The 22,189-nt window shown below is 45.3% G+C and overlaps 1 protein-coding gene across 2 annotated transcripts in view; it reads right to left on the bottom strand.

Moving 5' to 3' along the window:
- The window catches only part of LOC138662598 (protein bicaudal D homolog 2-like), a 38,215-nt gene that overhangs the window by 4,745 nt on the left and 11,281 nt on the right, over positions 1-22,189 (bottom strand). For both annotated transcript variants that reach the window (XM_069748411.1, XM_069748412.1), the window contains 3 exons: positions 21,743-21,895; positions 19,302-19,715; positions 13,225-14,169 (listed from right to left, as the gene is read on the bottom strand). In XM_069748411.1, coding sequence (XP_069604512.1) covers positions 13,225-14,169; positions 19,302-19,715; positions 21,743-21,895 — 1,512 coding nt within the window. The remainder of the gene's footprint in view (positions 1-13,224; positions 14,170-19,301; positions 19,716-21,742; positions 21,896-22,189) is intronic.

Raw genomic sequence — 22,189 nt, 5'->3', positions numbered from 1 at the left:
AACGATGTCCTCGTTGAGGTGGAAGGTGGAAACCAGCTTAGGAAGGAAAGAAGGCGGAGAGCTGAGGACCACCTTGTCCTGGTGAATGACCAAGAACGGAGGACGACAAGACAGGGCCGCCAACTCGGAAACGCGGTGGATAGAAGTGATGGCCACAAGAAAGGCCACCTTCCAAGATTAAGCCTCTCAGAGAGATTCCCCTGTCAGTTCTAAGGGGGAACCCCTCAGAACGTCCAGCACAAGATTCAAATCCCATGAATCCACAGAGGCCCTATACGGAGGGACAGCATGGGCTGCTCCTTGAAGGAAGGTCTTAACCTGTGGTCGAGAAGCTAAAGTCTTCTGAAAAAGGATGGAAAGCGCAGAAACCTGGCCTTTGAGGGAACTCAGAGCAAGGCCCGAATCCAGTCCTGCCTGAAGGAAGGCCAAGATGGAAGGCAGGGAAAAAGGACATAGATGGAACGCGGTTAGACTCGCACCAACGGAAGTAAGCCTTCCAGGTACGATAGTAAACCCTGGAAGACGAAAGCTTCCGAGCCTGGATCATGGTGAGAATCACCAGGTCCGAAAAGCTGGACGCTCTTAGAACTGCGGTCTCAACAGCCACGCCGTTAAACTGAGCGACCGAGAATTCGGGTGACAGATCAGACCCTGAGACAGCAGATCAGGCCTGTCTGGAAGGCGCCAGGGAGCATCCGCGAGAAGGTTGACGAGCTCCGCGAACCAAGCTCTCCTGGGCCAATCCGAGGCGATCAGAATGACCGGCACCCCTTCCGCTTTGATCTTTTTCAACAGTTTGGGAAGTAATGGAAGGGGTAGGAACAGGTAGGGTAGCACGAACTGTGTCCAAGGAATGGCCAGAGCGTCGACGCCCACGGCAAGAGGGTCGCGAGACCTGGACACGAACTGTGGGACCTTCCTGTTCATTCGAGACGCCGTGAGGTCCACGTCCGGAGTCCCCCATCGAAGACAAGTCTGATGGAAGACCTCCTGATGCAAGAACCATTCCCCTGCCGCGAGGCCCTCGCGGCTGAGGAAGTCGGCGGCCCAATTGTCTACGCCGGGGATAAGCACCGCGGATATCACCAAAACCGTTGCCTCTACCCAGAGGAGGATCTTGGATACCTCGGCCAGGGCCAAGGAGCTCAGAGTCCCCCCCCCTGATAATTGACATATGCCACAGCCGTGGCATTGTCAGTCTGGATTCGGATTGGAAGGCCCCTGAGAATCCTTTCCCAGTGGCGGAGGGACAGAAAGATGGCCTGAATCTCGAGGACATTGATCGGCAGAGTTGACTCCTGCACTGACCAACGGCCCTGAACAGTCAGGTGGCGAAAAAAACCGCACCCCAGCCTAGCAGGCTGGCGTCCGTCGTCACCACTTGCAAGTGAACTGGAAGGAAAGACCTGCCCTGGGAGATGAGGGGTGATGTCAGCCACCAGTTGAGAGACCGTTTGACCCGAGAAGAGTCGGATCGGACGATCCAGGGAGAAGACAGACCTGTCCCACTGACAGAATGGCTTGCTGAAGGGGTCGCGAATGAAATTGGGCGAAGGGAATCGCTTCTAATGTTGCTACCATCCTCCCCAGAACCTTCATGGCCGATCGGAGGCAGGGAGGCCGAGGACCCTGGAGCAAGCGCATGTCCCGACAAAGGGTGGATCTCTTGTCTTTGGGATGGAAGACCTTGGTCTGACGAGTGTCGAAGAGCATGCCCAGAAAGATGATGCGCTGAGAGGGAATACGGCAGGACTTCTTCCGGTTGACCAGCCACCCGAAACGGGCTAGGGTGTCGAGAACAATGGACAGACTTTCGTGAGCCTGAGAAAAGGACGGAGCCTTGATGAGGATGTCGTTGAGGTATGGAAACAGAACCAGGCCTCTGACCCTCAAGAAGGCCATCAGCGCCGCCATGATCTTCGTGAAAACTCTTGGGGCGGTTGCAAGACCGAACGGCAGGGCGACGAACTGAACATGTTCCTGGGAGCACCGCAAAGTGCAGGAATCTGTAATGTCCGGGGAATATCAGGACATGGAGGTAGGCGAATTGAATATCTATGGAACACAGAAATTCCTGAGCCTCCATGGAAGCAATTACTAAACGAAGGGATTCCATCCTGAAGTGTCTCAGACAAACTCTCCTGTTCAGCAATTTAAGGTCCAGAATGGGACGAACCTTGCCGTCTTTTTTCGGTACCACAAAAAGGTTTGAATAGAAACCTGTGAACCGTTCTTTTTCTGGGACGGGAAAGATTACCCCGGCTTTCAGAAGAGAAGAGATGGCTGCGAAGAAACCCAGAACTAGAGCAGGATCTCTTGGAGGTCGGGATTCGAAGAAACGATCCTGGGGTCGTGAAACGAACTCTATCTTGTATCCCCAGGATACAACTTCCCTGACCCATGCGTCCTCTACTGAGGAGATCCAGACGTCCCTGAAGAAGAGAAGACGGCCGCCCAACCTGGAAGGTGGATCTTCCAGTCCTGGGCCTGGAGGATCTACCCTGGGAGTAGCGAGCACGCCAGGACGGAGTGGGCCTAAAGGATACTGTCTTCTCTTGACGTGCCTGTGGCCTCTGGTGCTGCTGAGAAAAGGAGTTTGATGCCACGAAGCGACGAAAAGGTCAAAAGGACCGAAATTGCCGTCTAGGAGGAGGACGACGAGGCTTAGCCTGGGGGAGAAGAGAACTTGTACCCCCGGTGGCGTCCTTAATGATTTGGTCCAGCTTGGAACCAAAAGAAAGACGCAAGCTTTGAAAGGGCAGACTGGTAAGGGACTTTTTGGAAGATAGTCTGCCTGCCAGACCTTCAGCCAAACAGTCCGGCGGATGGCAACAGCACTGCTGGACGTCTGAGCCGCACAAGACGCGGCATCCAGAGAGGCGGAGACCAGGTATTCACTAGCGTGGTAAATCTGGTTGGCAAGCTTCGCCAGCTGCACGGGTGGCGCCCCAACCAGGATATCTCGACAGAGTTCTTTGGCTCATTTGGAAATGGATTTCAAAACCCAAGTGGAAGCATTGGAAGCTTCAAAGACTGTCTTCGCAAAGGATTCTATAAACTATTGTTAGAATCCTTCAGAGATGCTCCGCCAGACAGTGGAAGCATTGTGTTGGTGGACAGTCTGGAAACAGGGGGATCCACCGAAGGAGAGACCGGTCAATTGGCGGTAAGTTTCTGGAGAAAAAGGATACAAAACACCAAAGGCATTTTCCCCTCTGAAAACGTCTGGTCGGGTTCTCGCTTTCTTTGTTCATGATTTCCTCGAATTCAGGATGAGGAGCAAAAAACTTGGAAGGTGGTTTAGCCCGTCTAAACGAAACCGCCTGATCTGCGGGTTCTGTAGAGGGATCCTTGATGCCACAGGTTTGGTTTATAGCCCCAATGAGATTCTGAACCATATCCCTCATGGTGGCGATTTGGTTAGAATCCAGCTCCGAAATATCCTCCGAGGGAGCATCAGAACGTCTCGTCTGACTCAGCGGAGGAGGATCGGGAGGACGCCGACCGCAGAGGACCATGTAGCGAGATGGAGCAAGAAGAGGACTCAGACCGTCGTTCCTGTCTGGACCTTTTGCGGCTTATCAGGGTCTCAGACGGAGGCTACTGCGGGGGTCTGCAGAGGTAATCGATCCAGCACGGACACTAAAAGTTTGAGACACCAGTGTTAGATCGGCCACCGATTGTGACAGAGAGTAGGCCCAGCCTGGGATGGGGGCATCACTCTCGGACGGATCGGCCGGTGGGAACAATCGGGTTGCTGCAGGCCTGAAAGAGCGGAGAGGACTGACCTGAGGGAAGTTTGCAGTTACAGGACGAGCTGGTGATGGACGTCCTCGTCTCCTCCAACCGACAGGCTCTGGTGGGCGAGTGGGTGAGGGACGGGGCCAGGACTGGACTTCTGAGCACGCTTGTGTGCTAGGCTCTTGGTCCTGGAGAGGGATCTACGAGGATACGGGGTGGCAGTACACGCCGTACTCATAGTCCGCCATGAGGGAATACAGGTGTGAATGTTCACCCTGTATCCCTTCCGGAAAAACCTGAAAAGAAACGACGCACATTGAGGTAGATAAGGGTCTATTGAAAGACCCGTGTCCACCTCCTACTGACACTAAGCTAAACTGGAGAGTATAATGCCAGTCAGTGGGGTGTACACTGCAGAGGAGGAGCTAACTTTTTTATTTGCATAGTGTCAGCCTCCTAGTGACAGTAGCATACACCCATGGTTCCTGTGTGCCCCAATGAGAGGCGATAAAGAAAACTGCTTTATCAAATTTTACCACACGCAGAACGGTATAAACGCCCCACCCAAAAGAAATTCATGAATTGCTGGTTTTTGTTCATTCTGCCTCCCAAAAATCGGAATAAAAAGCGATCAAAAAATGCCATGTGCCCGAAAATAGTACCAATAAAAAAAGTCAGCTTGTCCCGCAAAAAACAAGACCGCACATGACTGTGAACCAAAATATGGAAAAGGTATAACTCTTAAAATGTGGTGATGCAAAAACTATTTTTTGCACTAAAAAGAGTCTTTTAGTGTGTGACAGCTGCCAAACAAAAACCCGCTAAAAAACCCGCTATAAAAGTAAATCAAACCGCTTTCATCACCTCCTTAGTTAGGGAAAAAAAAAAAAAATTGTATTTGTATTTTCCCATTAGGGTTAGGGCTAGAGATGGGGTTAGGGTTTGGATTACGTTTACGGTAGGGATTAGGGGTGTGTCATGGTTAGAGGTGTGGTTAAAGTTATGGTTAGGATTAGGGGCGTGTTCACGTCAGGGGTGTGGTTTGGGATTAGGGTTAGGCGTGTGTTTGGGTTTCAGTTAGAATTGGGGGGGTTTACACTGTTTAGGCACATCAGGGCTCTCCAACGCGACATGACATCCGATCTCAATTCCAGTCAATTTCGAATTGTAAAGTCAAATGGCGCTCCTTCCTTTCCGAGCTCTGCCATGCGCCCAAACAGTGGTTTACCCCCACATATGGGGTATCGACGTGCTCAGGACAAATTGCACAACAACTTTTGGGGTCCAATTTCACCTGTTACCCTTGGTAAAATAAAACAAATTGGATTTGAAGCAAATTTTGTGAAAAAAAGTTAAAATGTTCATTTTTTTTTTTTTTTTTTAAATATGCCCAAAATTCCTGTGAAGCACCTGAAGGGTTAATAAGCCTCTTGAATGTGGTTTTGAGCACCTTGAGGGGTGCAGTTTTTAGAATGGTGTCACTTTTGGGCATTTTCTATCATATAGACCCCTCAAAGTGACTTCAAATGTGATGTGGTCCCTAAAAAAAAACAAAAAAAAAGTTGTAAAAATGAGAAATTGCTGGTCAACTTTTAGCCCTTATAACTTCCATATAACAAAAAAATATTTGGTTCCAAAATTGTGCTGATATAAAAGTAGACATGTGGGAAATTTATTGATTAAGTATTTTGTGTGGCATTTCTCTGATTTATGGGCATGAAAATTCAAAGTTGGAAAATTGTGAAATTTTTAAAATTTTACCACGAACATGAAGTACAATATGTCACGAGAAAATGTCAGAATCACCAGGATCCGTTGAAGCGTTCCAGAGTTATAACCTCAGAGGGATAATGGTCAGAATTGTGAAAATTGGCCCGGTCATTAACGTGCAAACCACCCTTGGGGGTAAAGGGGTCAAATACAGTCATAGCCAAAAGTTTTGGCACTCTTGAAATTTCAGAAAATGAAGTATTTCTCCCAGAAAATTACATGTTCATTTTCTTTGTGTGTATTGGAACAAAAAAGAAAAAAAAAAAAAAAAGAAAAAAAAAAAGGGGATAGTGGTCACACAAAACCCCAAAAATGGACTGGATAAAATAGTTGGCACCCTCAACTTAATATTTGGTTGCACATCCTTTGGAATAACTAATTGCTTTCTATGACCATCAACAAGCTTCTTACACCTCTCAATTGGAATTTTGGACCACTCTTCTTTTGCAAACTGCTCCAGGTCTCTCATATTTGAAGGCACCTTCTCCCAACAGCAATTTTAAGATCTCTCCACTGGTGTTCAATGGGATTTAGATCCAGACTCATTGCTGCCTCTTCAGAACTCTCCAGAGGTTGGTTTCCATCCATTTCTGGAGGCTTATTGAAGTATGTGTGGGGTTATTGTCCTGCTAGAAGACCCATTACCTGGAACGGAAACCCAGATTTCTGACACTAGGCACTACATCACAACCCAAAAACCTTTCGTAATCTTCAGATTTCATGATGCCTTGCACAAAGTCAAGGCACCCAGTGCCACAGGCAGCAAAACCTCAAAACATATTTGAACCTCCACCATATTTGACTGTAGGTAGTGTTCTTTTCTTTGTAGGCCTCATTCCATTTTTGGTAAACAGTAGAATGATGTGCTTTACCAAAAAGCTCTATGTTGGTGTCATCTGTCCACAAGACGCTTTCCCAGGATTTTGACTTGTGTACATTTTGGCAGTCTAGCTTTTATGCCTGTGTCAGCAGTGGGGTCCTCCAAGGTCTCCTGCCACAGAGTTTCATTTCAGTCAAATGTGGAAGGATAGATTGCGCTGACACGGATGCATCCTGAGCCTGCAGTAGATAAGGTATATTGGTGTGTACTCAGTCAACAGAGCGAGGTGCTGGTGCCACAGACTTTTAAAGACCTAGGAATCAAATATTACTAGCAGACACCGCACACTCCAATAATTGTATATGCAAAATAGTGTGAATTTATTAAAACATGAACAGCACATGGGAGCAAATTACAAATATAAAGAAAGCGACCGAGACAGCATTATCACGTTTCGACTCTCCCGAGTCTTACTCATACACTGTGTGCAGAATTATTAAGAAAGTTGTATTTTAGAGGATTATTTTTATTATTGATCAACTACGGTATGTTCTCAATCCACCCAAAAGACTCAGAAATATCAAAACTTAATATTTTTGGAAGTTGGAGTGTTTTTTTTTCAGCTTTGGCCATCTTAGGAGGGTATCTGTTTGTGCAGGTAACTATTACTGTGCAGAATTATTAGGCAACTTAATAAAAATCAAATATATTCCCATCTCACTTGTTTATTTTCACCAGGTAAACCAATATAACTGCACAAAGTTTAGAAATAAACATTTCTGACATGCAAAGACAAAACCCCCAAAAATTAGTGACCAATATAGCCCCCTTTCTTTATGATGACACTCAGCAGCCTCCATCCATAGATTGTCAGTTGCTTCATCTGTTTACGACGAACATTGCGTGCAGCAGCCACCACAGCCTCCAGACACTGTTCCGAGAGGTGGACTGTTTTCCCTCCCTGTAGATCTCACATTTTATGAGGGACCACAGGTTCTCTGTGGGGTTCAGATCAGGTGAACAAGGGGGCCATGTCATTATTATTCCTTCTTTGGAGACCTTTACTGGCCAGCCACGCTGTGGAGTAGTTGGAGGCATCTGATGGAGCATTGTTCTGCATGAAAATCATGCTTTTCTTGAACGATACCGACGTCTTCCTGTACCACTGCTTGAAGTTGTCTTCCAGAAACTGGCAGGTCTGGGAGTTGAGCTTCACTCCATCCTCAACCTGAAAAGGTCCCACAAGTTCATCTTTGATGATACCAGCCCATACCAGTACCCCACCTCCACCTTGCTGGTGTCGGAGTGGAGCTCTCTGCCCTTTACTGATCCAGTCTCTGGCCCATCAAGAGTCACTCATTTCATCAGTCCATAAAACCTTTGTAAAGTCAGTCTTAAGATATTTCTTGGCCCAGTCTTGACATTTTATCTTATGTTTCTTGTTCAGAGGTGGTCGTTTTTCAGCCTTCCTTACCTTGGCCATATCTCTGAGTATCGCACACCTTGTGCTTTTTGCTACTCCAGTAACGTTGCAGCTCTGAAATATGGAACAACTGGTGGCAAATGGCATCTTGGCAGCTTCACCCTTGATTTTCCTCAATTCATGGGCAGTTATTTTGCACCTTTTTTGCCCAACACGCTTCTTGCGACCCAGTTGGCTATTTGCCATGAAACGCTTGATTGTTCGGTGATCACGCTTCAAAAGTTTGGCAATTTCAAGACTGCTGCATCCCTCTGCAAGACATCTCACAATTTTGGACTTTTCAGAGCCCATCACATATCTTCTGACCCATTATGCCAAAGGAAAGGAAGTTGCCTAATAATTAAGCACACCTTATATAGGGTGTTTATGTCAGACAACACCCCTCATTACAGAGATGCACATCACCTGATTTACTTAATTGGTAGTTGGCTCTCAAGCCTGAACAGCTTGGAGTAGGACAACATGTATAAAAAGTATCATGTGATCAAAATACAACTTGCCTAATAATTCTGCACAGTGTATAGTCGCTTAGTATTTTAGTAAGAAGTATACATAGCGAGTCCGCGGGAGTGCCGCTCGGCAGTCAAGACTTCACAGGTCCTTCATACAGGGTAGCAGCTCTTTACTGGTCACATACCACTTCGCCACAGTCTTGCACCACCCAAATCCTTAAAAAGGACTCGCTATGTATACTTATTACTAAAAGACTAAGCGACTATATGAGTAAGACTCGGGAGAGTCGAAACGTCAAAATACTATCTCGGTCGCTTTCTTCATATCTGCGCACCATGGACAAGAGAAGATAAAGCCAATATTTCCTGTGTGTGTATTAGACACGTTTTTTGTGGCGTTCCAACAAAACCATGTGCAATTGTAATTATTTCCTGGAACAAAATTTCTCCAAGAAAAATTTAGTACCATATTTCAAGGATGCCGACACTTTCGGCCACGACTGTAGATGGCTCTATGCCTAGTTTGGCTGGACGATCAGGCCTGCAATGGGACTTTATATGGTGGGAATCCCACCCAGCTTCCTGCATAACAAGCTCTTCTAGGAGAGGCGAGGAACTGATTGATCTGGCATTTGTAGGTTTTGATGGTTATTTCTGACCCAGATTGGGAGATTTGATGAGTTTGGCCTTCTTGGTACTCTGCAAAAACGTGCTAGGAAGCTCCAACGTATTTATTACAGGGATTCGTTGATTTATAGGAGCAGTGAGCTACGTTAACACCCGAAGTAAGTGCGCAAAGATACCTTCAGGTTTTAAACAACTTATTTTGGGCTTCTGTTACAGGAGGAAGCTGCCGAATTGCTCATCTGCAAGAAACCACAAGACGCTTGAGGGACGCAAATACCAATATAATTAAGCTGCACATAAATCTTTCAGAACTGTGTGCCAAGTGAGATGGCCCTCACCCCCGCCACCCTAGTGATCAGCCAAACGTCCAATGGGGAGAGGAGAAAAGCTGGCACGCTCACTGGTTTCGTTTCAGAGAATAAAAGAATTGGGCATTCACAAACTCACTACATGGTCAGGTCAGTTAATGATGAAATCTGTAGCGGTGGTCTCATACTATTGACTCTATATTTAGGGATTTTGTGTGGGAAAAAAAAGCAGCAGAGTATCAGTCTTGAGATATTGCAGAGACCCAAGGATGGAGAGAGACTGGCGCTTTCGAACCTTTCGATTTATTACTTAGCTGCTCAGGGCCAACAGATGAGGGGGTGGAGGGAAGAGTCTGGGGCAGGTTCAATACAAAGTGTCTTGGTCCAGGTGATGGGGAGGGATCCCTTGGTTCCGGGGTTGGAGGCAGGAACTTTCAGGAAGATGGGTTTGAAGTATTCTACTTTAGCACCGATACATAAAGTCTGGGAGGCAATTAAAAAGATTAGTGGTTTGGAGCACTTGACAAATTTTTCCCCGATATGGCAAAACGAGAGATTCTACAAATGGGAGAACTTATTCCCAGTCTCATCCAAGTTTTACAGTACATGGTTCAGGTGCAGGACGTGCAGGGACTGGTGCCCTTTGGAAAGTTGCAGGAGGATTATGGGCTACCGGAGGTCTGCAGATTTCTATACGGGCAGTTTCAGCATGCTTATGTTATGCAGAGCAAGATGATGAAAATGGAGATTCACAATGATATATTGATTACACACAGAGAGGGGAACAAAAGGGGTGGCGTTGGGCATTTATAAGACTCTAACGCATGCTTTTATAAATAATTATCCTATTAGAGCACAGGGGAAATGGGAGGAGGAATTGGGTAGAATAGAGGAAGATAAATGGGAAGTGATTATGGAATATATACCACAACTATCGCTGAGTGAGCCAGGCAGACTCTCGCAGATATGTGTGCTCCATAGAGTATATAGGACTCCTGAACGGCTGTATAGAGCAGGTCTAAGACAGACTTCTGAGTGTCCTCAGTGCCGGGGGCTGGAATTCTCCATATGTTATGGCAGTGTCCGAGTCTGTACCCATATTGGACAGCGGTGCTTAATGCCATAGGAGGAGCGTATGGTTGTAGGATCTAGAGGGATCCTGGTGTGTATACTGGGATATGTGGTGGAGGTCCGGGTACATAAATATAAGGTGGCAATAGCTAGATTATTATATATTGCGCGGCAACTAAATCGCCAGATACTGGATAAATGAAGATCCGCCGATGTTGAGGGAATTTTTCCAGACCGTGACTATTGTGAATATGGAAAAAAAAGCATTTGTGCTAAGAGAAAAGGCATAAGACCGCCTTTGGTGGAGAGAAGATGACCCTGAACTTAGGTTATACCATGCATCATCGGCTGCTCTTGTATGTAATCGGAGGGAGGGGGAAGGGAATTTCTGAAACTAATGACCATTGTTAATGTGGTTTCTATTGTGATTTTTTTATTGCTTTGTACCTTGAATTTGGTTAAATGAAAATGTATCCGATGTAAAAAATGATGAAATCTGCAGGTACGTCCAATGTTTTTGTCTTATGCATGTATTAGGAGCTAAAAATGACCTTTAGTGAAGATGAATTGCAAAAAGTTGAAGCTCGGCTTTTTACAGTCTTTGTTCCACTGCTTGTTCACTTTAATTTTTGTCTGTGGTCATAACTCAGCTGAAAGTAGTGCAGAAAAAAAAACAAACAAAAAAAAAAAAAAAACACACGACAAGACCTGGAAACTCTCCATTTGAATGTGAGGATGAGCTTACTGACAGATTCTCTGTAAACTCCTACTGCAACCAGCAATAGAAAGTGCAAAACAGAGGCTAGAAAAGGCCAACTGTCCTCCAGCAAGTGTCATCGCTCTGCAGTGGGGAGAGCAGACTATTTGTCAATGCTAAGGTAAGGGTGTGCTGCTTTTCCCAGTGTGTTGCTGCTTGCTTATGATTGGTCGTCGTAAAAAAGGAAGTACACGCCCCGAGTGAAATCTCTCTGGTAACGCCCACTTTGACTTTAACAGTTAACTTTAAGAGTCTATTACATCAGGGGTCCCCAACTCCAGTCCTCAAGGCCCACCAACAGGTCATGTTTTCAGGATTTCCTTTGCATTGCACAGGTGATGCAATTATTACCTGGGCAAGACTAAGGAAATCCTGAAAACATGACCTGTTGGTGGGCCTTGAGGACTGGAGTTGGGGACCCCTGTATTACATGGTGTGTCCAGTTCAACTTGAAAAATTTGGTGAAACTACCTCTTTGCCATGAAATGTCTGCTTGCAGACAGTCCCCCTAGAAAGTATCCCCAGGGGCTACAATCTACAGTATACATAAGCAGGAATTTAGAGCATGTCTACATCTTGGTTATTAAAGCATTATTATGACTGAAAATGTGCAGTTACTTATCTTATTCTAAATGGCTCCCGGTTACCTCACAACATGACCCATTTCATAAGCGAACCAAATTTATCTCAATATACTTGAATGTTGATTTTTTTTTTTTTTTTTTTAGGAAGACAACCTTGGATAAAGGGGTTCAGGGCCAGGATAATGAAAAATTAGGATAGATCATCAGTAAGGGTCTGACACTTAGAATCCCCACCGATCAGATGTCATCAGGTCCTGCAGCAGGGGCATGTGAAGAGCTGGAACAGCACAGCTCCATATAGTGGCAGCTCAGTCCCCATTGAAGTAAATGGAGGTATTGAAGAGTATTTGGTAGTCTATAGTGACCGAGAGACCTGACGCTATTGTGCAGGTATGTAATGTATGGGTCTATACACAGCATGCCCATGCATAAGAGTAGGAAGAACAAGCAGCAGAGTAGAGTCAATATATGTACCTAGGGTGACTTGCAGAGATATAGATTGACAAAAAAAAAAAAAAAACACACACACACACACGACAGACTGTGATACACATTTTCCCCTAGTGCCCATTCACGTCCACAAGAATGAAAATTGTTTGGCACAATACTTTTGACAGTTGCGGTAATCCCATTTCTCTTTGTCACGCACATCTAGACACGAAGAGGGGGAATGAACCTTTAAAATTTCTAGAAGAATAAATAGCAAGCACATTGGATACCAATATTTGGCCGGCCCTAGTCCAAATGCTTAACAACTCCACTACTAGGACAACCCCTTCTTAAAAAATGTTTGGCCCCCCATAAAATAATAAAAGCCTGTACTTCCCTCCTGTGCTGGTGTTGTTCGCACGGTGTCGGTACGGGCTCTTCCCGGGGCTCTCATGCGGTTGTGACACCGGTGCCAAATCAGTGCCGGCGTCCCCGTCTTCGCCTTTGGGCAAATCGAACATGAAGAGGAAGTACGGGCTGCAACTGATCTCGGACATCCCGTTTCTGCTCAATTCGACAGGAGGCAGGGACAGTGACGCTAGACCTGATTGGGAGCAGACGCCACAACCACAGCTCGGGGGCCCCCCAGGAAGAGCCAGTGCAACCACCACAGGAACGGCGCCAGCACAGGAGAAGAGTATCAGCTTTATTATTTTATAGGGGCCAAACATGGGGTATGAGAAGAAGTCCAAGAACTGGACAATTTCTTTAAGGTGAGCGTTTCCCCATGTCACATTCAGATAAATTTTGTGAACCGATCTGCCCAGAAATGGATTAGCAAATCCTTTTTGGAATACAGTCACACGGGACAGTCTAAAAAATAAATAAATAAATGCGCCTCGTGTCAATATGCTACAGGGCTACAAAAGCACATCAAATTAGGCTCTGGACACTCAGAACACCTAAGAGGATCGGGTGGGAATTAGAAAAAAAAACAAAAAAAAAAAAAAACACAAATCTTAAAAAAAGGAACCAACTTATTTATTAAATTAGCAAAAAAAAAAAAATATATATATATATAAAAAAACCAAACATACAAAACACTAATAATGGCACAACATAACGAGTAGTCTAAAAAATAAATACTATAAAACCGGGAGCCCTGATTAAGACAAAATGTACCTGCTTATTAGCCTTCAGAACAGTCCTCAGGGTGGCTATCTGCTCTCGCTTAGTGCTCAGCAAAGCTTTCAGTTTCATGATTTCTTCCACCAAAACCTCCTTCTCCTTATCCATTTCGGAGGTTATTGTTTCGAGCGACGTGTGGTGCCAAGCCACGGAAAGTGCGCCCTGGAGATGTTTGATCTGGTCTTTAACGATGGCGATGAGGTGGGTAATGCTGAGGGGTTCTCTAGCAGAGTCACCAAAGTCTGAACCTACGGAGGAGTCCGGGCTACTCAGAGGCGAGCGCTCACCACTGTGAAGGCTGGTGGTCATATCCAAGTCGGAGTTCACTAGAAGTTTACCGAAAAAGTCTGAAGATTTTCGCTTTCTAAAATGTAACTTGGCTCCTTTCCCATCCCGGAAGTAATCGAGCATGACGCGGTTGGGCGTTAGGTTATTGCGCATACAGACGTGATTATAGAGATGGGCCAGCTCTTCTATGAAGGATAGCAGCTCGTCCTGCGCCAGGTTCAGCTTGCTTTGAAAGTCGTAGTACAGTCTCCTTGCTGCCCTTAACTCCTCCTGAAGAACAGACATGAGTCCTCGATCATCGCTCTCCGATTTTGCAGAAGTGTCGAGCTCCTCAACCACCACCTGCTTGCCCACCTCCCACTCTTGTTTCTCTTCTTGGTGCCTTTTCTCGCACAACTCGTATCGTTCCTTGACTTCTTTCAGCTCTTTTTCAAGTTGCAACACTTCCGCCCCTTCTTGTCCACAGGTACATACTGAAATGTCTCCATTATCCAGCTGGTGTCTGGGATTAGCGCTCTTCTGGAGAGTTTTCATTTTTTCAACCAGGTCAGCGTTTCTCTGTTGCTCGTTACACAAGTCCTTGCTGATCTCATCAAGGTTCCTCCTGACTTCTTGCATGTTAAGCTCCATGTTGGCCTTCTCCCGATCAACCTGCAGAACAGCAAAGAGGAAATTCATGATAGAGCACAATTAAGAAATCCATTTTAAAGGCCATTGTGGCTAGCCAAAAGCCTCAAAACTATACTTCAGAAGCCAATCTTGGGAACATTCAGATGTAGGTGGCCCAAAAGTTGTGGTCTATCACCATCCCTTCTCCCTCTTTAAAAGTTATTAGTCAGAGCCAAAATTTGTGCACAACATTCATTGTCATTATTAGCAACTAGATGGAGGCCCAATTCTAACACATCGGGTATTCTAGAATATGCATGTCCACATAGTATACAGCACAGAGCCACGTAGTATACAGCACAGAGCCACGTAGTATACAGCACAGAGCCACGTAGTATATTGCCCAGCCACGTATGTAACAGGTTAAAAAGACTTGACTTAAAAAATAAACATATACTCACCTTCCGAAGACCCCTTGTAGTCCTGGCGCCTGTGTGTGGTGCATGCGGCAGCTTCCGGTCCCAGGGTTGGAATGAGCGCAGGACCTGTGATGACGTCGCGGTCACAAGACTAACGTCATGGCAGGTCCTAGTCGCATACAATCCTTGCCACCGGAACCTGCCGCTTGCACTGCCGAGGACAGGGCGACGTCGGAGGGTGAGAATAATGTTTTTTTTTAAATTATTTTTAACATTAGATGTTTTTACTATTGAGGCTGCATAGACAGCATCAATAGTAAAAAGTTGTTCACACAAAGTTAATAGCTGCGTTAATGGACTGCGTAACACCGTGGCATAACGCGGTCCATTAACGCTGGCATTAACCCTGTGTGAGGGCTGACTGGAGGGGAGTATGGAGCGGGCACTGACTGCAGGGAGGAAGGAGCAGCCATTTTGTTGGCGGACTGTGCACGTCGCTGATTGGTCGTGGCCATGGTTGTGGGCGTTTTGCCACGACCAATCAACGACTTGGATTTCCATGACAGAGGCCACGACCAATGAATATCCGTGACAGACAGAAGTGACCCTTAGACAATTATATAGTAGATAATATGGATTATGTATGCAAGCTGCCTTAAAGGGAACCCGTCACCCCGTTTTTTCAATATGAGATAAAAATACCATTAAATAGGGCCTGAGATGTGCTTTACAATAGTCTATTTTTTGTCCTCTGATTCCCCACCTATGCTGCCGAAATACCTTACTAAGGCTACGTTCACATTAGCGTTTTGCGCGGTTGCGTCGGGCGCAGCCGCGGCGATGCATGTGTCATGCGCCCCTATATTTAACATGGGGGGCGCATGGACATGCGTTGTGCTGCGTTTTGCGACGCATGCGGTTTTTTGCCGCAAGCGTGGGGCGCAGAAAACGCAGCAAGTTGCATTTTTTTTTTGCATCCGAATTTCGTCAAAAAAGGACGCATGCGTCGCAAAACGCTGCGTTTTAGTTTGCGTTGCGTCTGACGCAACATCGCACAACGCAAATGTGAACGAAGCCTAAAGTCACCGTTTTCGCCTGTCAATCACGCTAGTCAAATGGGCGTGGTTAAAACCCTGTTTCTCTCCTCCCCGCTCCTCGGCGTGTCTGACGTAAATTCGATCTGTGAATCGCACAGATCGCGCTCTTTTTTGGCAGTTGCGCAGTGCATTCTGCTCTTGCGCCTGCGCATTGCTTTGCCCAACTGTGGGCATAGCATAATGCGCAAGAGCAGAATGCACTGCGCAACTGCCAAAAAAGAGCGCGATCTGTGCGATTCACAGATCGAATTTACGTCAGACACGCCGAGGAGCGGGGAGGAGAGAAACAGGGATTTAACCACACCCATTTGACCAGCGTCATTGACAGGCGAAAACGGCGACTTTAGTAAGGTATTTCGGCAGCATAGGTGGGGAATCAGGGGACAAAAAAAATAGACTATTGTAAAGCACAGCTCAGGCCCTATTTAATGGTATTTTTTATCTCATATTGAAAAAAACGGGGTTGACAGGTTCCCTTTAATGGGGTTCTCCAATAAAAAAAAAAAAAAAAAGGGTAGGACCTGGATGGTTGAGCAGGGTGGAGGACCGGCAATTAGACAACCTCTAAAAAGATTTTTCTCAAATGGTAGGAAGGAACAAAAGGGAAACTAGTTTCTATAAACAAGAAAAACCCTTTATAAAACTCTATAGTCCATTTCCTGGCACACAGGATTGGGCATGTTGGCCATCAACATGTATGATCCTAGTTTTCCCAGCCGTCTGATACAGGACGGCACCACAGACTTAAAGACAGTTAGTGGGATCCTCCAATACTACTGGTATGTGGCCAGAATCAGATTTGTTCATAAAGCTAGTTTCGGATCAGCCCTTTATTTAAAGAAGCCCCACAGTAAGGACTGGAGTCTGGGAATCGCTGCCCTTCACCCATTTTTTGATCCCTTCACCACCATGTCACCCTTTGGCCTGCAGTCTAATCCCCCTGTAAGCTGTAGGACATCTAAGGCTTGGCACTAAGCAGCGTGGATCACAACTGTAAATCCCGTCTGGTCATCAGCACACACTAGAGGGATTACAGCAGTCTCATCCTGTATACATGGCTGCACTGGTGGACTGTGTGCAGAGCCTCACATACATTCGCTCAGAAGGGCCTATACCGTACGTCACGTCTCCCGGAGGAGGCCATGTGCATGTTGATGATTTCCATCACTACTTGTTTGCAGATGACCAATATTTACACTGAGATAATTGCGCTCTAAGCAGAATGACTGCGGCTGTGCAAACACTCATATTAAAACGTGGGGACACAACAGCCCTCCATCCCAGTTGTCATGTCAGGGTGGTCAGGGTGCTGTGTGCAGAGAATTCCACATTCCAAAGATAATCAGTGTTGTATCCGCAGGGATTCTGCAGCCGCATTCTCCTCCTCCCTATATAAAGGAACATGAAAGTTGCTCAATAGTTCTGGGTCATATGATTAAATATTTCCTACAGGAAAGAAAAAGGCAAGTGAGATGTAACTGCATCCATTGTAGTCACAAAATAGTTTTCAGCTCCATGTTTACGCCGGTCGATGACAATTAGGAGCCCATGTAAATGGGGCTTAAAGGGCCATTACACTTGAGTAACTTTTCAGAGTAAGTTGTCCTGTGTGTATACATGAGGAATGACATTGTCTGGCCATTATATTGCTGCATTTTCACTAGTTTTCCCTTTGAAAAATTAGAGAAAGCATACAATCCACTCTGAGCTGGAGAGAGGAGGCTAGCTGCGGTGATGTGGGATGGATTCACGCTCTCCGTTTCTTAGTTTGCACCCAGGCACAAGCTGCAGCAATGGAGGAAGTTACACAGCAGCGCTGAGCTGTAAAGATATGAATTCAGCTCTGGGATGAGGTAAAAGCCTTGTCAGAAAGCTCAGCACGATCTTTAGGTGTCTTTACAAGACAGCTAGTCCTGTACAGAGATCTCCTGCTGATACCACACAGCCTAGTGTGACCCATACCTGGAATCAGGCTCTCAGATCCTATATCATGCTGTCCTGGTTTGAGGCTTTTTTTTTATGTCAGAACTACATCTCGATGTGCTAAGGTATTTGGGTGCATTTACACTGCACAACTAAGTGACCGCTGATCAGCTACATATTTGTAGATCGGTGGTCGTTCAGCAGCCCGTTTAGACAGGTTGATCAGTAACAGATCATTCTGAGAGCATAGACTGTCATCCTTCTCGGCAGCACTAATCCTCTATACACAAGACTATGTGCTGCCGAGAATGAAAATTTTAAAGAAAGCTTTAATTATTTTCACCCAATGAATGAACGTTGTGTGATTTTTGGAGGAACTGGAAATCTTTCTGCAGCGGTTGATAATTAGGGAAAATAGTGTTCCTAGCAACACCCGTTCAAAGTCAGGCAATGCAAGTGCACCCATAGTAAGTCAGACATGCTAGTTTTTCTAAAATGAGAAGAAAAAAAAAAAAAAAAAAGGAAACTGCTACAGGTTATTGCTGCCTGCATTTTAAGCATTTGTTGGGTGGGTGACTTCACCAAATTTCCAATACTGGAGGCTTCAGACAGTTGATAACAGTATGTATTGCTGGATTAGGACCAACCAATATTCCTATAACCAAAAAGTATCTGGCTGAATAAGAGCTACACCTAAGTATCAGGAGATAACCCAAAAGGAAAATGGTGCTACAAAATCTCAAATATATATTTTCTACTTAATAAAATTGATATAACGGGTTTTGCCAAACAGAGTAGCTCAACGGAGAGCTAACAAACCTGCCAAGGCTATAAACCCTATATAGTTAATATGGCACCATATCTATTGAACTACATTCCCTAATTCATCAGGATACAAGATTATAGGAGGCAAACTTACATAGTAATAATGTGGAGACATGCGAACCAAGATGTGTTTCACCCAGCTTTGTCAGGGGCCTCATGAAATGCACCCTGAGGAAGCTGGGTGAAAGTTGTTGGGGTGCAGGGCTATGCACCAGACAGGGCTTCACATTATTAATAAGCAGGTTTGCCCCCCTATACTGTATCCTGATGTTAACAATTAAGGAAGGTGCTGCAATAGATATGTGGGCATACTAATTATATACTGTTTGTAGCCTTGGCAGGTTTGTTGTTAGCCCTACACTGAGTTTTTTTTTTTTTTTAAACAAAATGTGTTATATTTTGTATTTAATAAAATTGATATGTTTGTGAATTATATTGCTGGATGCGTTTTTCAGGCAGCAGCATGTTGTAAGTACGTGTGCAAAAGAAGAGGTCTTGCTATGATCCCTCTGTGCGGGTGAAGCCGTGCTGTGGTCACCAGGGAAATGGGACGGCTAAATAAGTGTGGGGACACAACCTTTTAGTCTTAAGCCCGCCCTTACATTTATTAAAAGATTTCTACATGGGAAAGTGTGTGCATTGCATAACAGGATGCCCTCAAGCACAAGGCGGCCTCCTGACTAACATGTGGCTGTCCTCGCTGCTAGAGGCAGAACATTCATCCGTCCTAGTAAGTCGTCCACAGAACCTCAATTTGCGCTGGCAAAAAAAAGCTTTATTGCAAGAAGTTAAAACCATGAGTGCTTCTAGCACACAAAACATGACTGATCCTTGAGGTCTACGAAGCCTTGATCCGCTTATAAACACGGCGCACGCTGCATTTGACAATGGAGGAGAGAAGGAAAAATACCTGCAATAATTGCTGCTTGAGTTTCTGAATTTCCGTCAGGCTGAGTTCAGTGAAGAGGTCGGAGGCCAGTTTAGGGCCGGGATGGAAGATGTCGCTGTTGCGGGGCGTAGACATCAGGATTTCTCCACTTGACTTGTTTAGGCCACCGGAGTTGTATCCGCTGTCGAACTCCTCTTCGTTCTGGTCTTCAAAGTTCGTCTGGATGTTTCCTATGGAGTCGTAGCTGAGGTAACTGGACAACTCTCTCCGGAGTTCGTTTTTTTGTTCCCTTTCGCTCTTTAATGACTCCAAGGCCTCCTCAAGCTGACGCTCGGCGATGTCCTTCAGCCGCACCAGCTCGTCTAGCTGGCCGTTCAAAATGTCAATTTCTTCATCTTTTCGTTTCAGCTCATGTTTTATGCTTTCATAATCCACCTGAGAAGAAAACGTGGGTCACTAACCAAACAACTCACAAATTGTAGACAAAGTATAAACCTGCTAGCGAATGAGCAACTAAGTGTTCCCAGGTTGTTCCGTCATGTAGGAAGTGTCCCGAATTATCATTGGAAACTCCTTTCTTCTAGTTATGGACGTCCTGTGTAAAAGGCAACATCAATCAAAAGCAGAGGGCAGGGAACGTCTAATGGACACAAGGCCATTTGTAGCATGTAACTTAAGTTTATTTTTTCATATATCTGGGAATCTACTTTGCGATACTGGTGGCAGGATCACTTGACTCAGTTTTCCATTTTTTTTTTGCCAACTTGGCATGGTTTTCAAGATCTGTGCTTGAAGTTATTCAGTAAAAAAAAAAAAAAAAAAGTCACTTATTCCCAGGGGTTAGTAGCCTGATATTAAATCCACTATAATGTACACATGATGGTTCTCATGGCTCCATCTCACAAAAGTCATTGTGTTTTATGCATCACATTCAAAACCCAGACCATAAAAAGCTTCCCCCACCCAGAAGTATCATTTTATTCCCTGGGATAAAACATGAAGGAAAGCGATCAGATCCTGCCAACTAGGAATTTATAGTGGAAAAAATATCAATATGACTAAGATTTAACCCCTTTCTGCCAGCTGACGGAATAGTACGTCAGCTGGCAGATCCCCTGCTTTGAGGTGGGCTCCAGCGGTGAGCCCACCTCAAAGCCGCGACATGTCAGCTGTTTTGTACAGCTGACATGTGCGCGCAATGATCGCGATCCGCCCGCGCCCATTAACTAGTTAAATGCCGCCGTCAAGCGCTGACAGCGGCATTTAACTAGCGCTCCCGGCCGCGCGGCCGGAGTTACTCGCACTGCGGACCCCCGTCACATGATCGGGGGTCAGCAGTGCATCGCCATAACAACCAGAGGCCTCCTTGAGACCTCTATGGTTGTTGATGGCTGATTGCTTTGAGCTCCACCCTGTGGTCGGCGTTCAAAGCAACTCTGCATTTCTGCTACATAGAGGTGATCTGTACTTCACCTCTATGTAGCAGAGCCGATCGAGTTATGCATGCTTCTAGCCTCCTATGGAGGCTATTGAAGCATGCCAAAATTTAAAAAAAAAAGTGATTAAAAATATAAAAAAAATAAAAAATATATAAAAGTTCAAATCACCCCCCTTTCGCCCCAATCAAAATAAAACAATTAAAAAAAAATCAAACACACACATATTTGGTATCGCCGCGTTCAGAATCGCCCGATCTATCAATAAAAACAAAGGATTAACCTGACCGCTAAATGACGTAGCGAGAAAAAAAATCAAACCGCCAAAATTACGTTTTTTGGTCGCCGCGACATTGCATTAAAATGCAATAATGGGCGATCAAAAGAACGTATCTGCACTAAAATGGTATCATTAAAAACGCCAGCTCGGCACGCAAAACATAAGCCCTCACCAAACCCCAGATCACGAAAATTGGAGACGCTACGGGTATCGGAAAATCGCGCATTTTTTTTTTTTTTTTTTTTTAGCAAAATTTGGAATTTTTTTTCACCACTTAGATAAAAAATAACCTAGACATGTTTGGTGTCTATGAACTCGTAATGACCTGGAGAATCATAGTGGCAGGTTAGTTTTAGCATTTAGTGAACCTAGCAAAAAAGCCAAACAAAAAACAAGTGTGAGATTGCACTTTTTTTGCAATTTCATCACACTTGGAATTTTTTTCCCGTTTTCTGTTACATGGCATGGTAAAATCAATGGAATCTTTCAAAAGTACATCTCGTCCCGCAAAAAATAAGCCCTCACATGGCCTTATTGACGGAAAAACAAAAAAGTTATGGCTCTGGGAAGGAGGGGAGCAAAAAACGAAAATGAAAAAGTGGAAAAAGCTCCGGGGGTGAAGGGGTTAAAGAGGGTTCTCCAATATCAAAAAAGGTCATCAATGGGCCCAGGGCAGTGCAAGAAAATATAACTAAATATTTATATAAAATATTAATAAAGACTAAAATATATAGTAATATAACCACCTGGTTTTCCTTTAATACAGATGCTTGTTTCAGCAGAGTGATATTTTCTTCTTCCAGTTCAGAGAAGTCTTGGAAATGTCGCATTTCTCTAATTTTGCACCGTTTTATTTCCTCCCGCAGTTGCACTTTATCCTTATCGGCGTCCTGGCTTTCCTATAGTTTGGAAACAAACAAATATGCTAAATGTTACAGTGAGAATACGATTTACAAATCATTTTTTTCCCCCAATCCCCTGAACACCTTATGGCACTTCCACATTGTGTTTTGGTGACCGTTTAGTGGCCCCGTTGGGGTGCACCGCAGCTCCGGGCCTGACTGACAGCCGACCCCAATACAGAGCGAGTGTCAGAGCGGGAGGCACAGTTATAGTCGGCGTTCTGTACACTCAGAGCGGTGACTGAACCAGCGCTGACCCCATGACTAAAACCGGACCGCTGCTGGGGGGGG

Source organism: Ranitomeya imitator, chromosome 2 (assembly GCF_032444005.1).
Source record: "Ranitomeya imitator isolate aRanImi1 chromosome 2, aRanImi1.pri, whole genome shotgun sequence".
NCBI classification, from domain to species: domain Eukaryota; kingdom Metazoa; phylum Chordata; class Amphibia; order Anura; family Dendrobatidae; genus Ranitomeya; species Ranitomeya imitator.
Note: the sequence above shows the minus strand (reverse complement) of the source record. Positions and strands in the feature narration are given on the sequence as shown.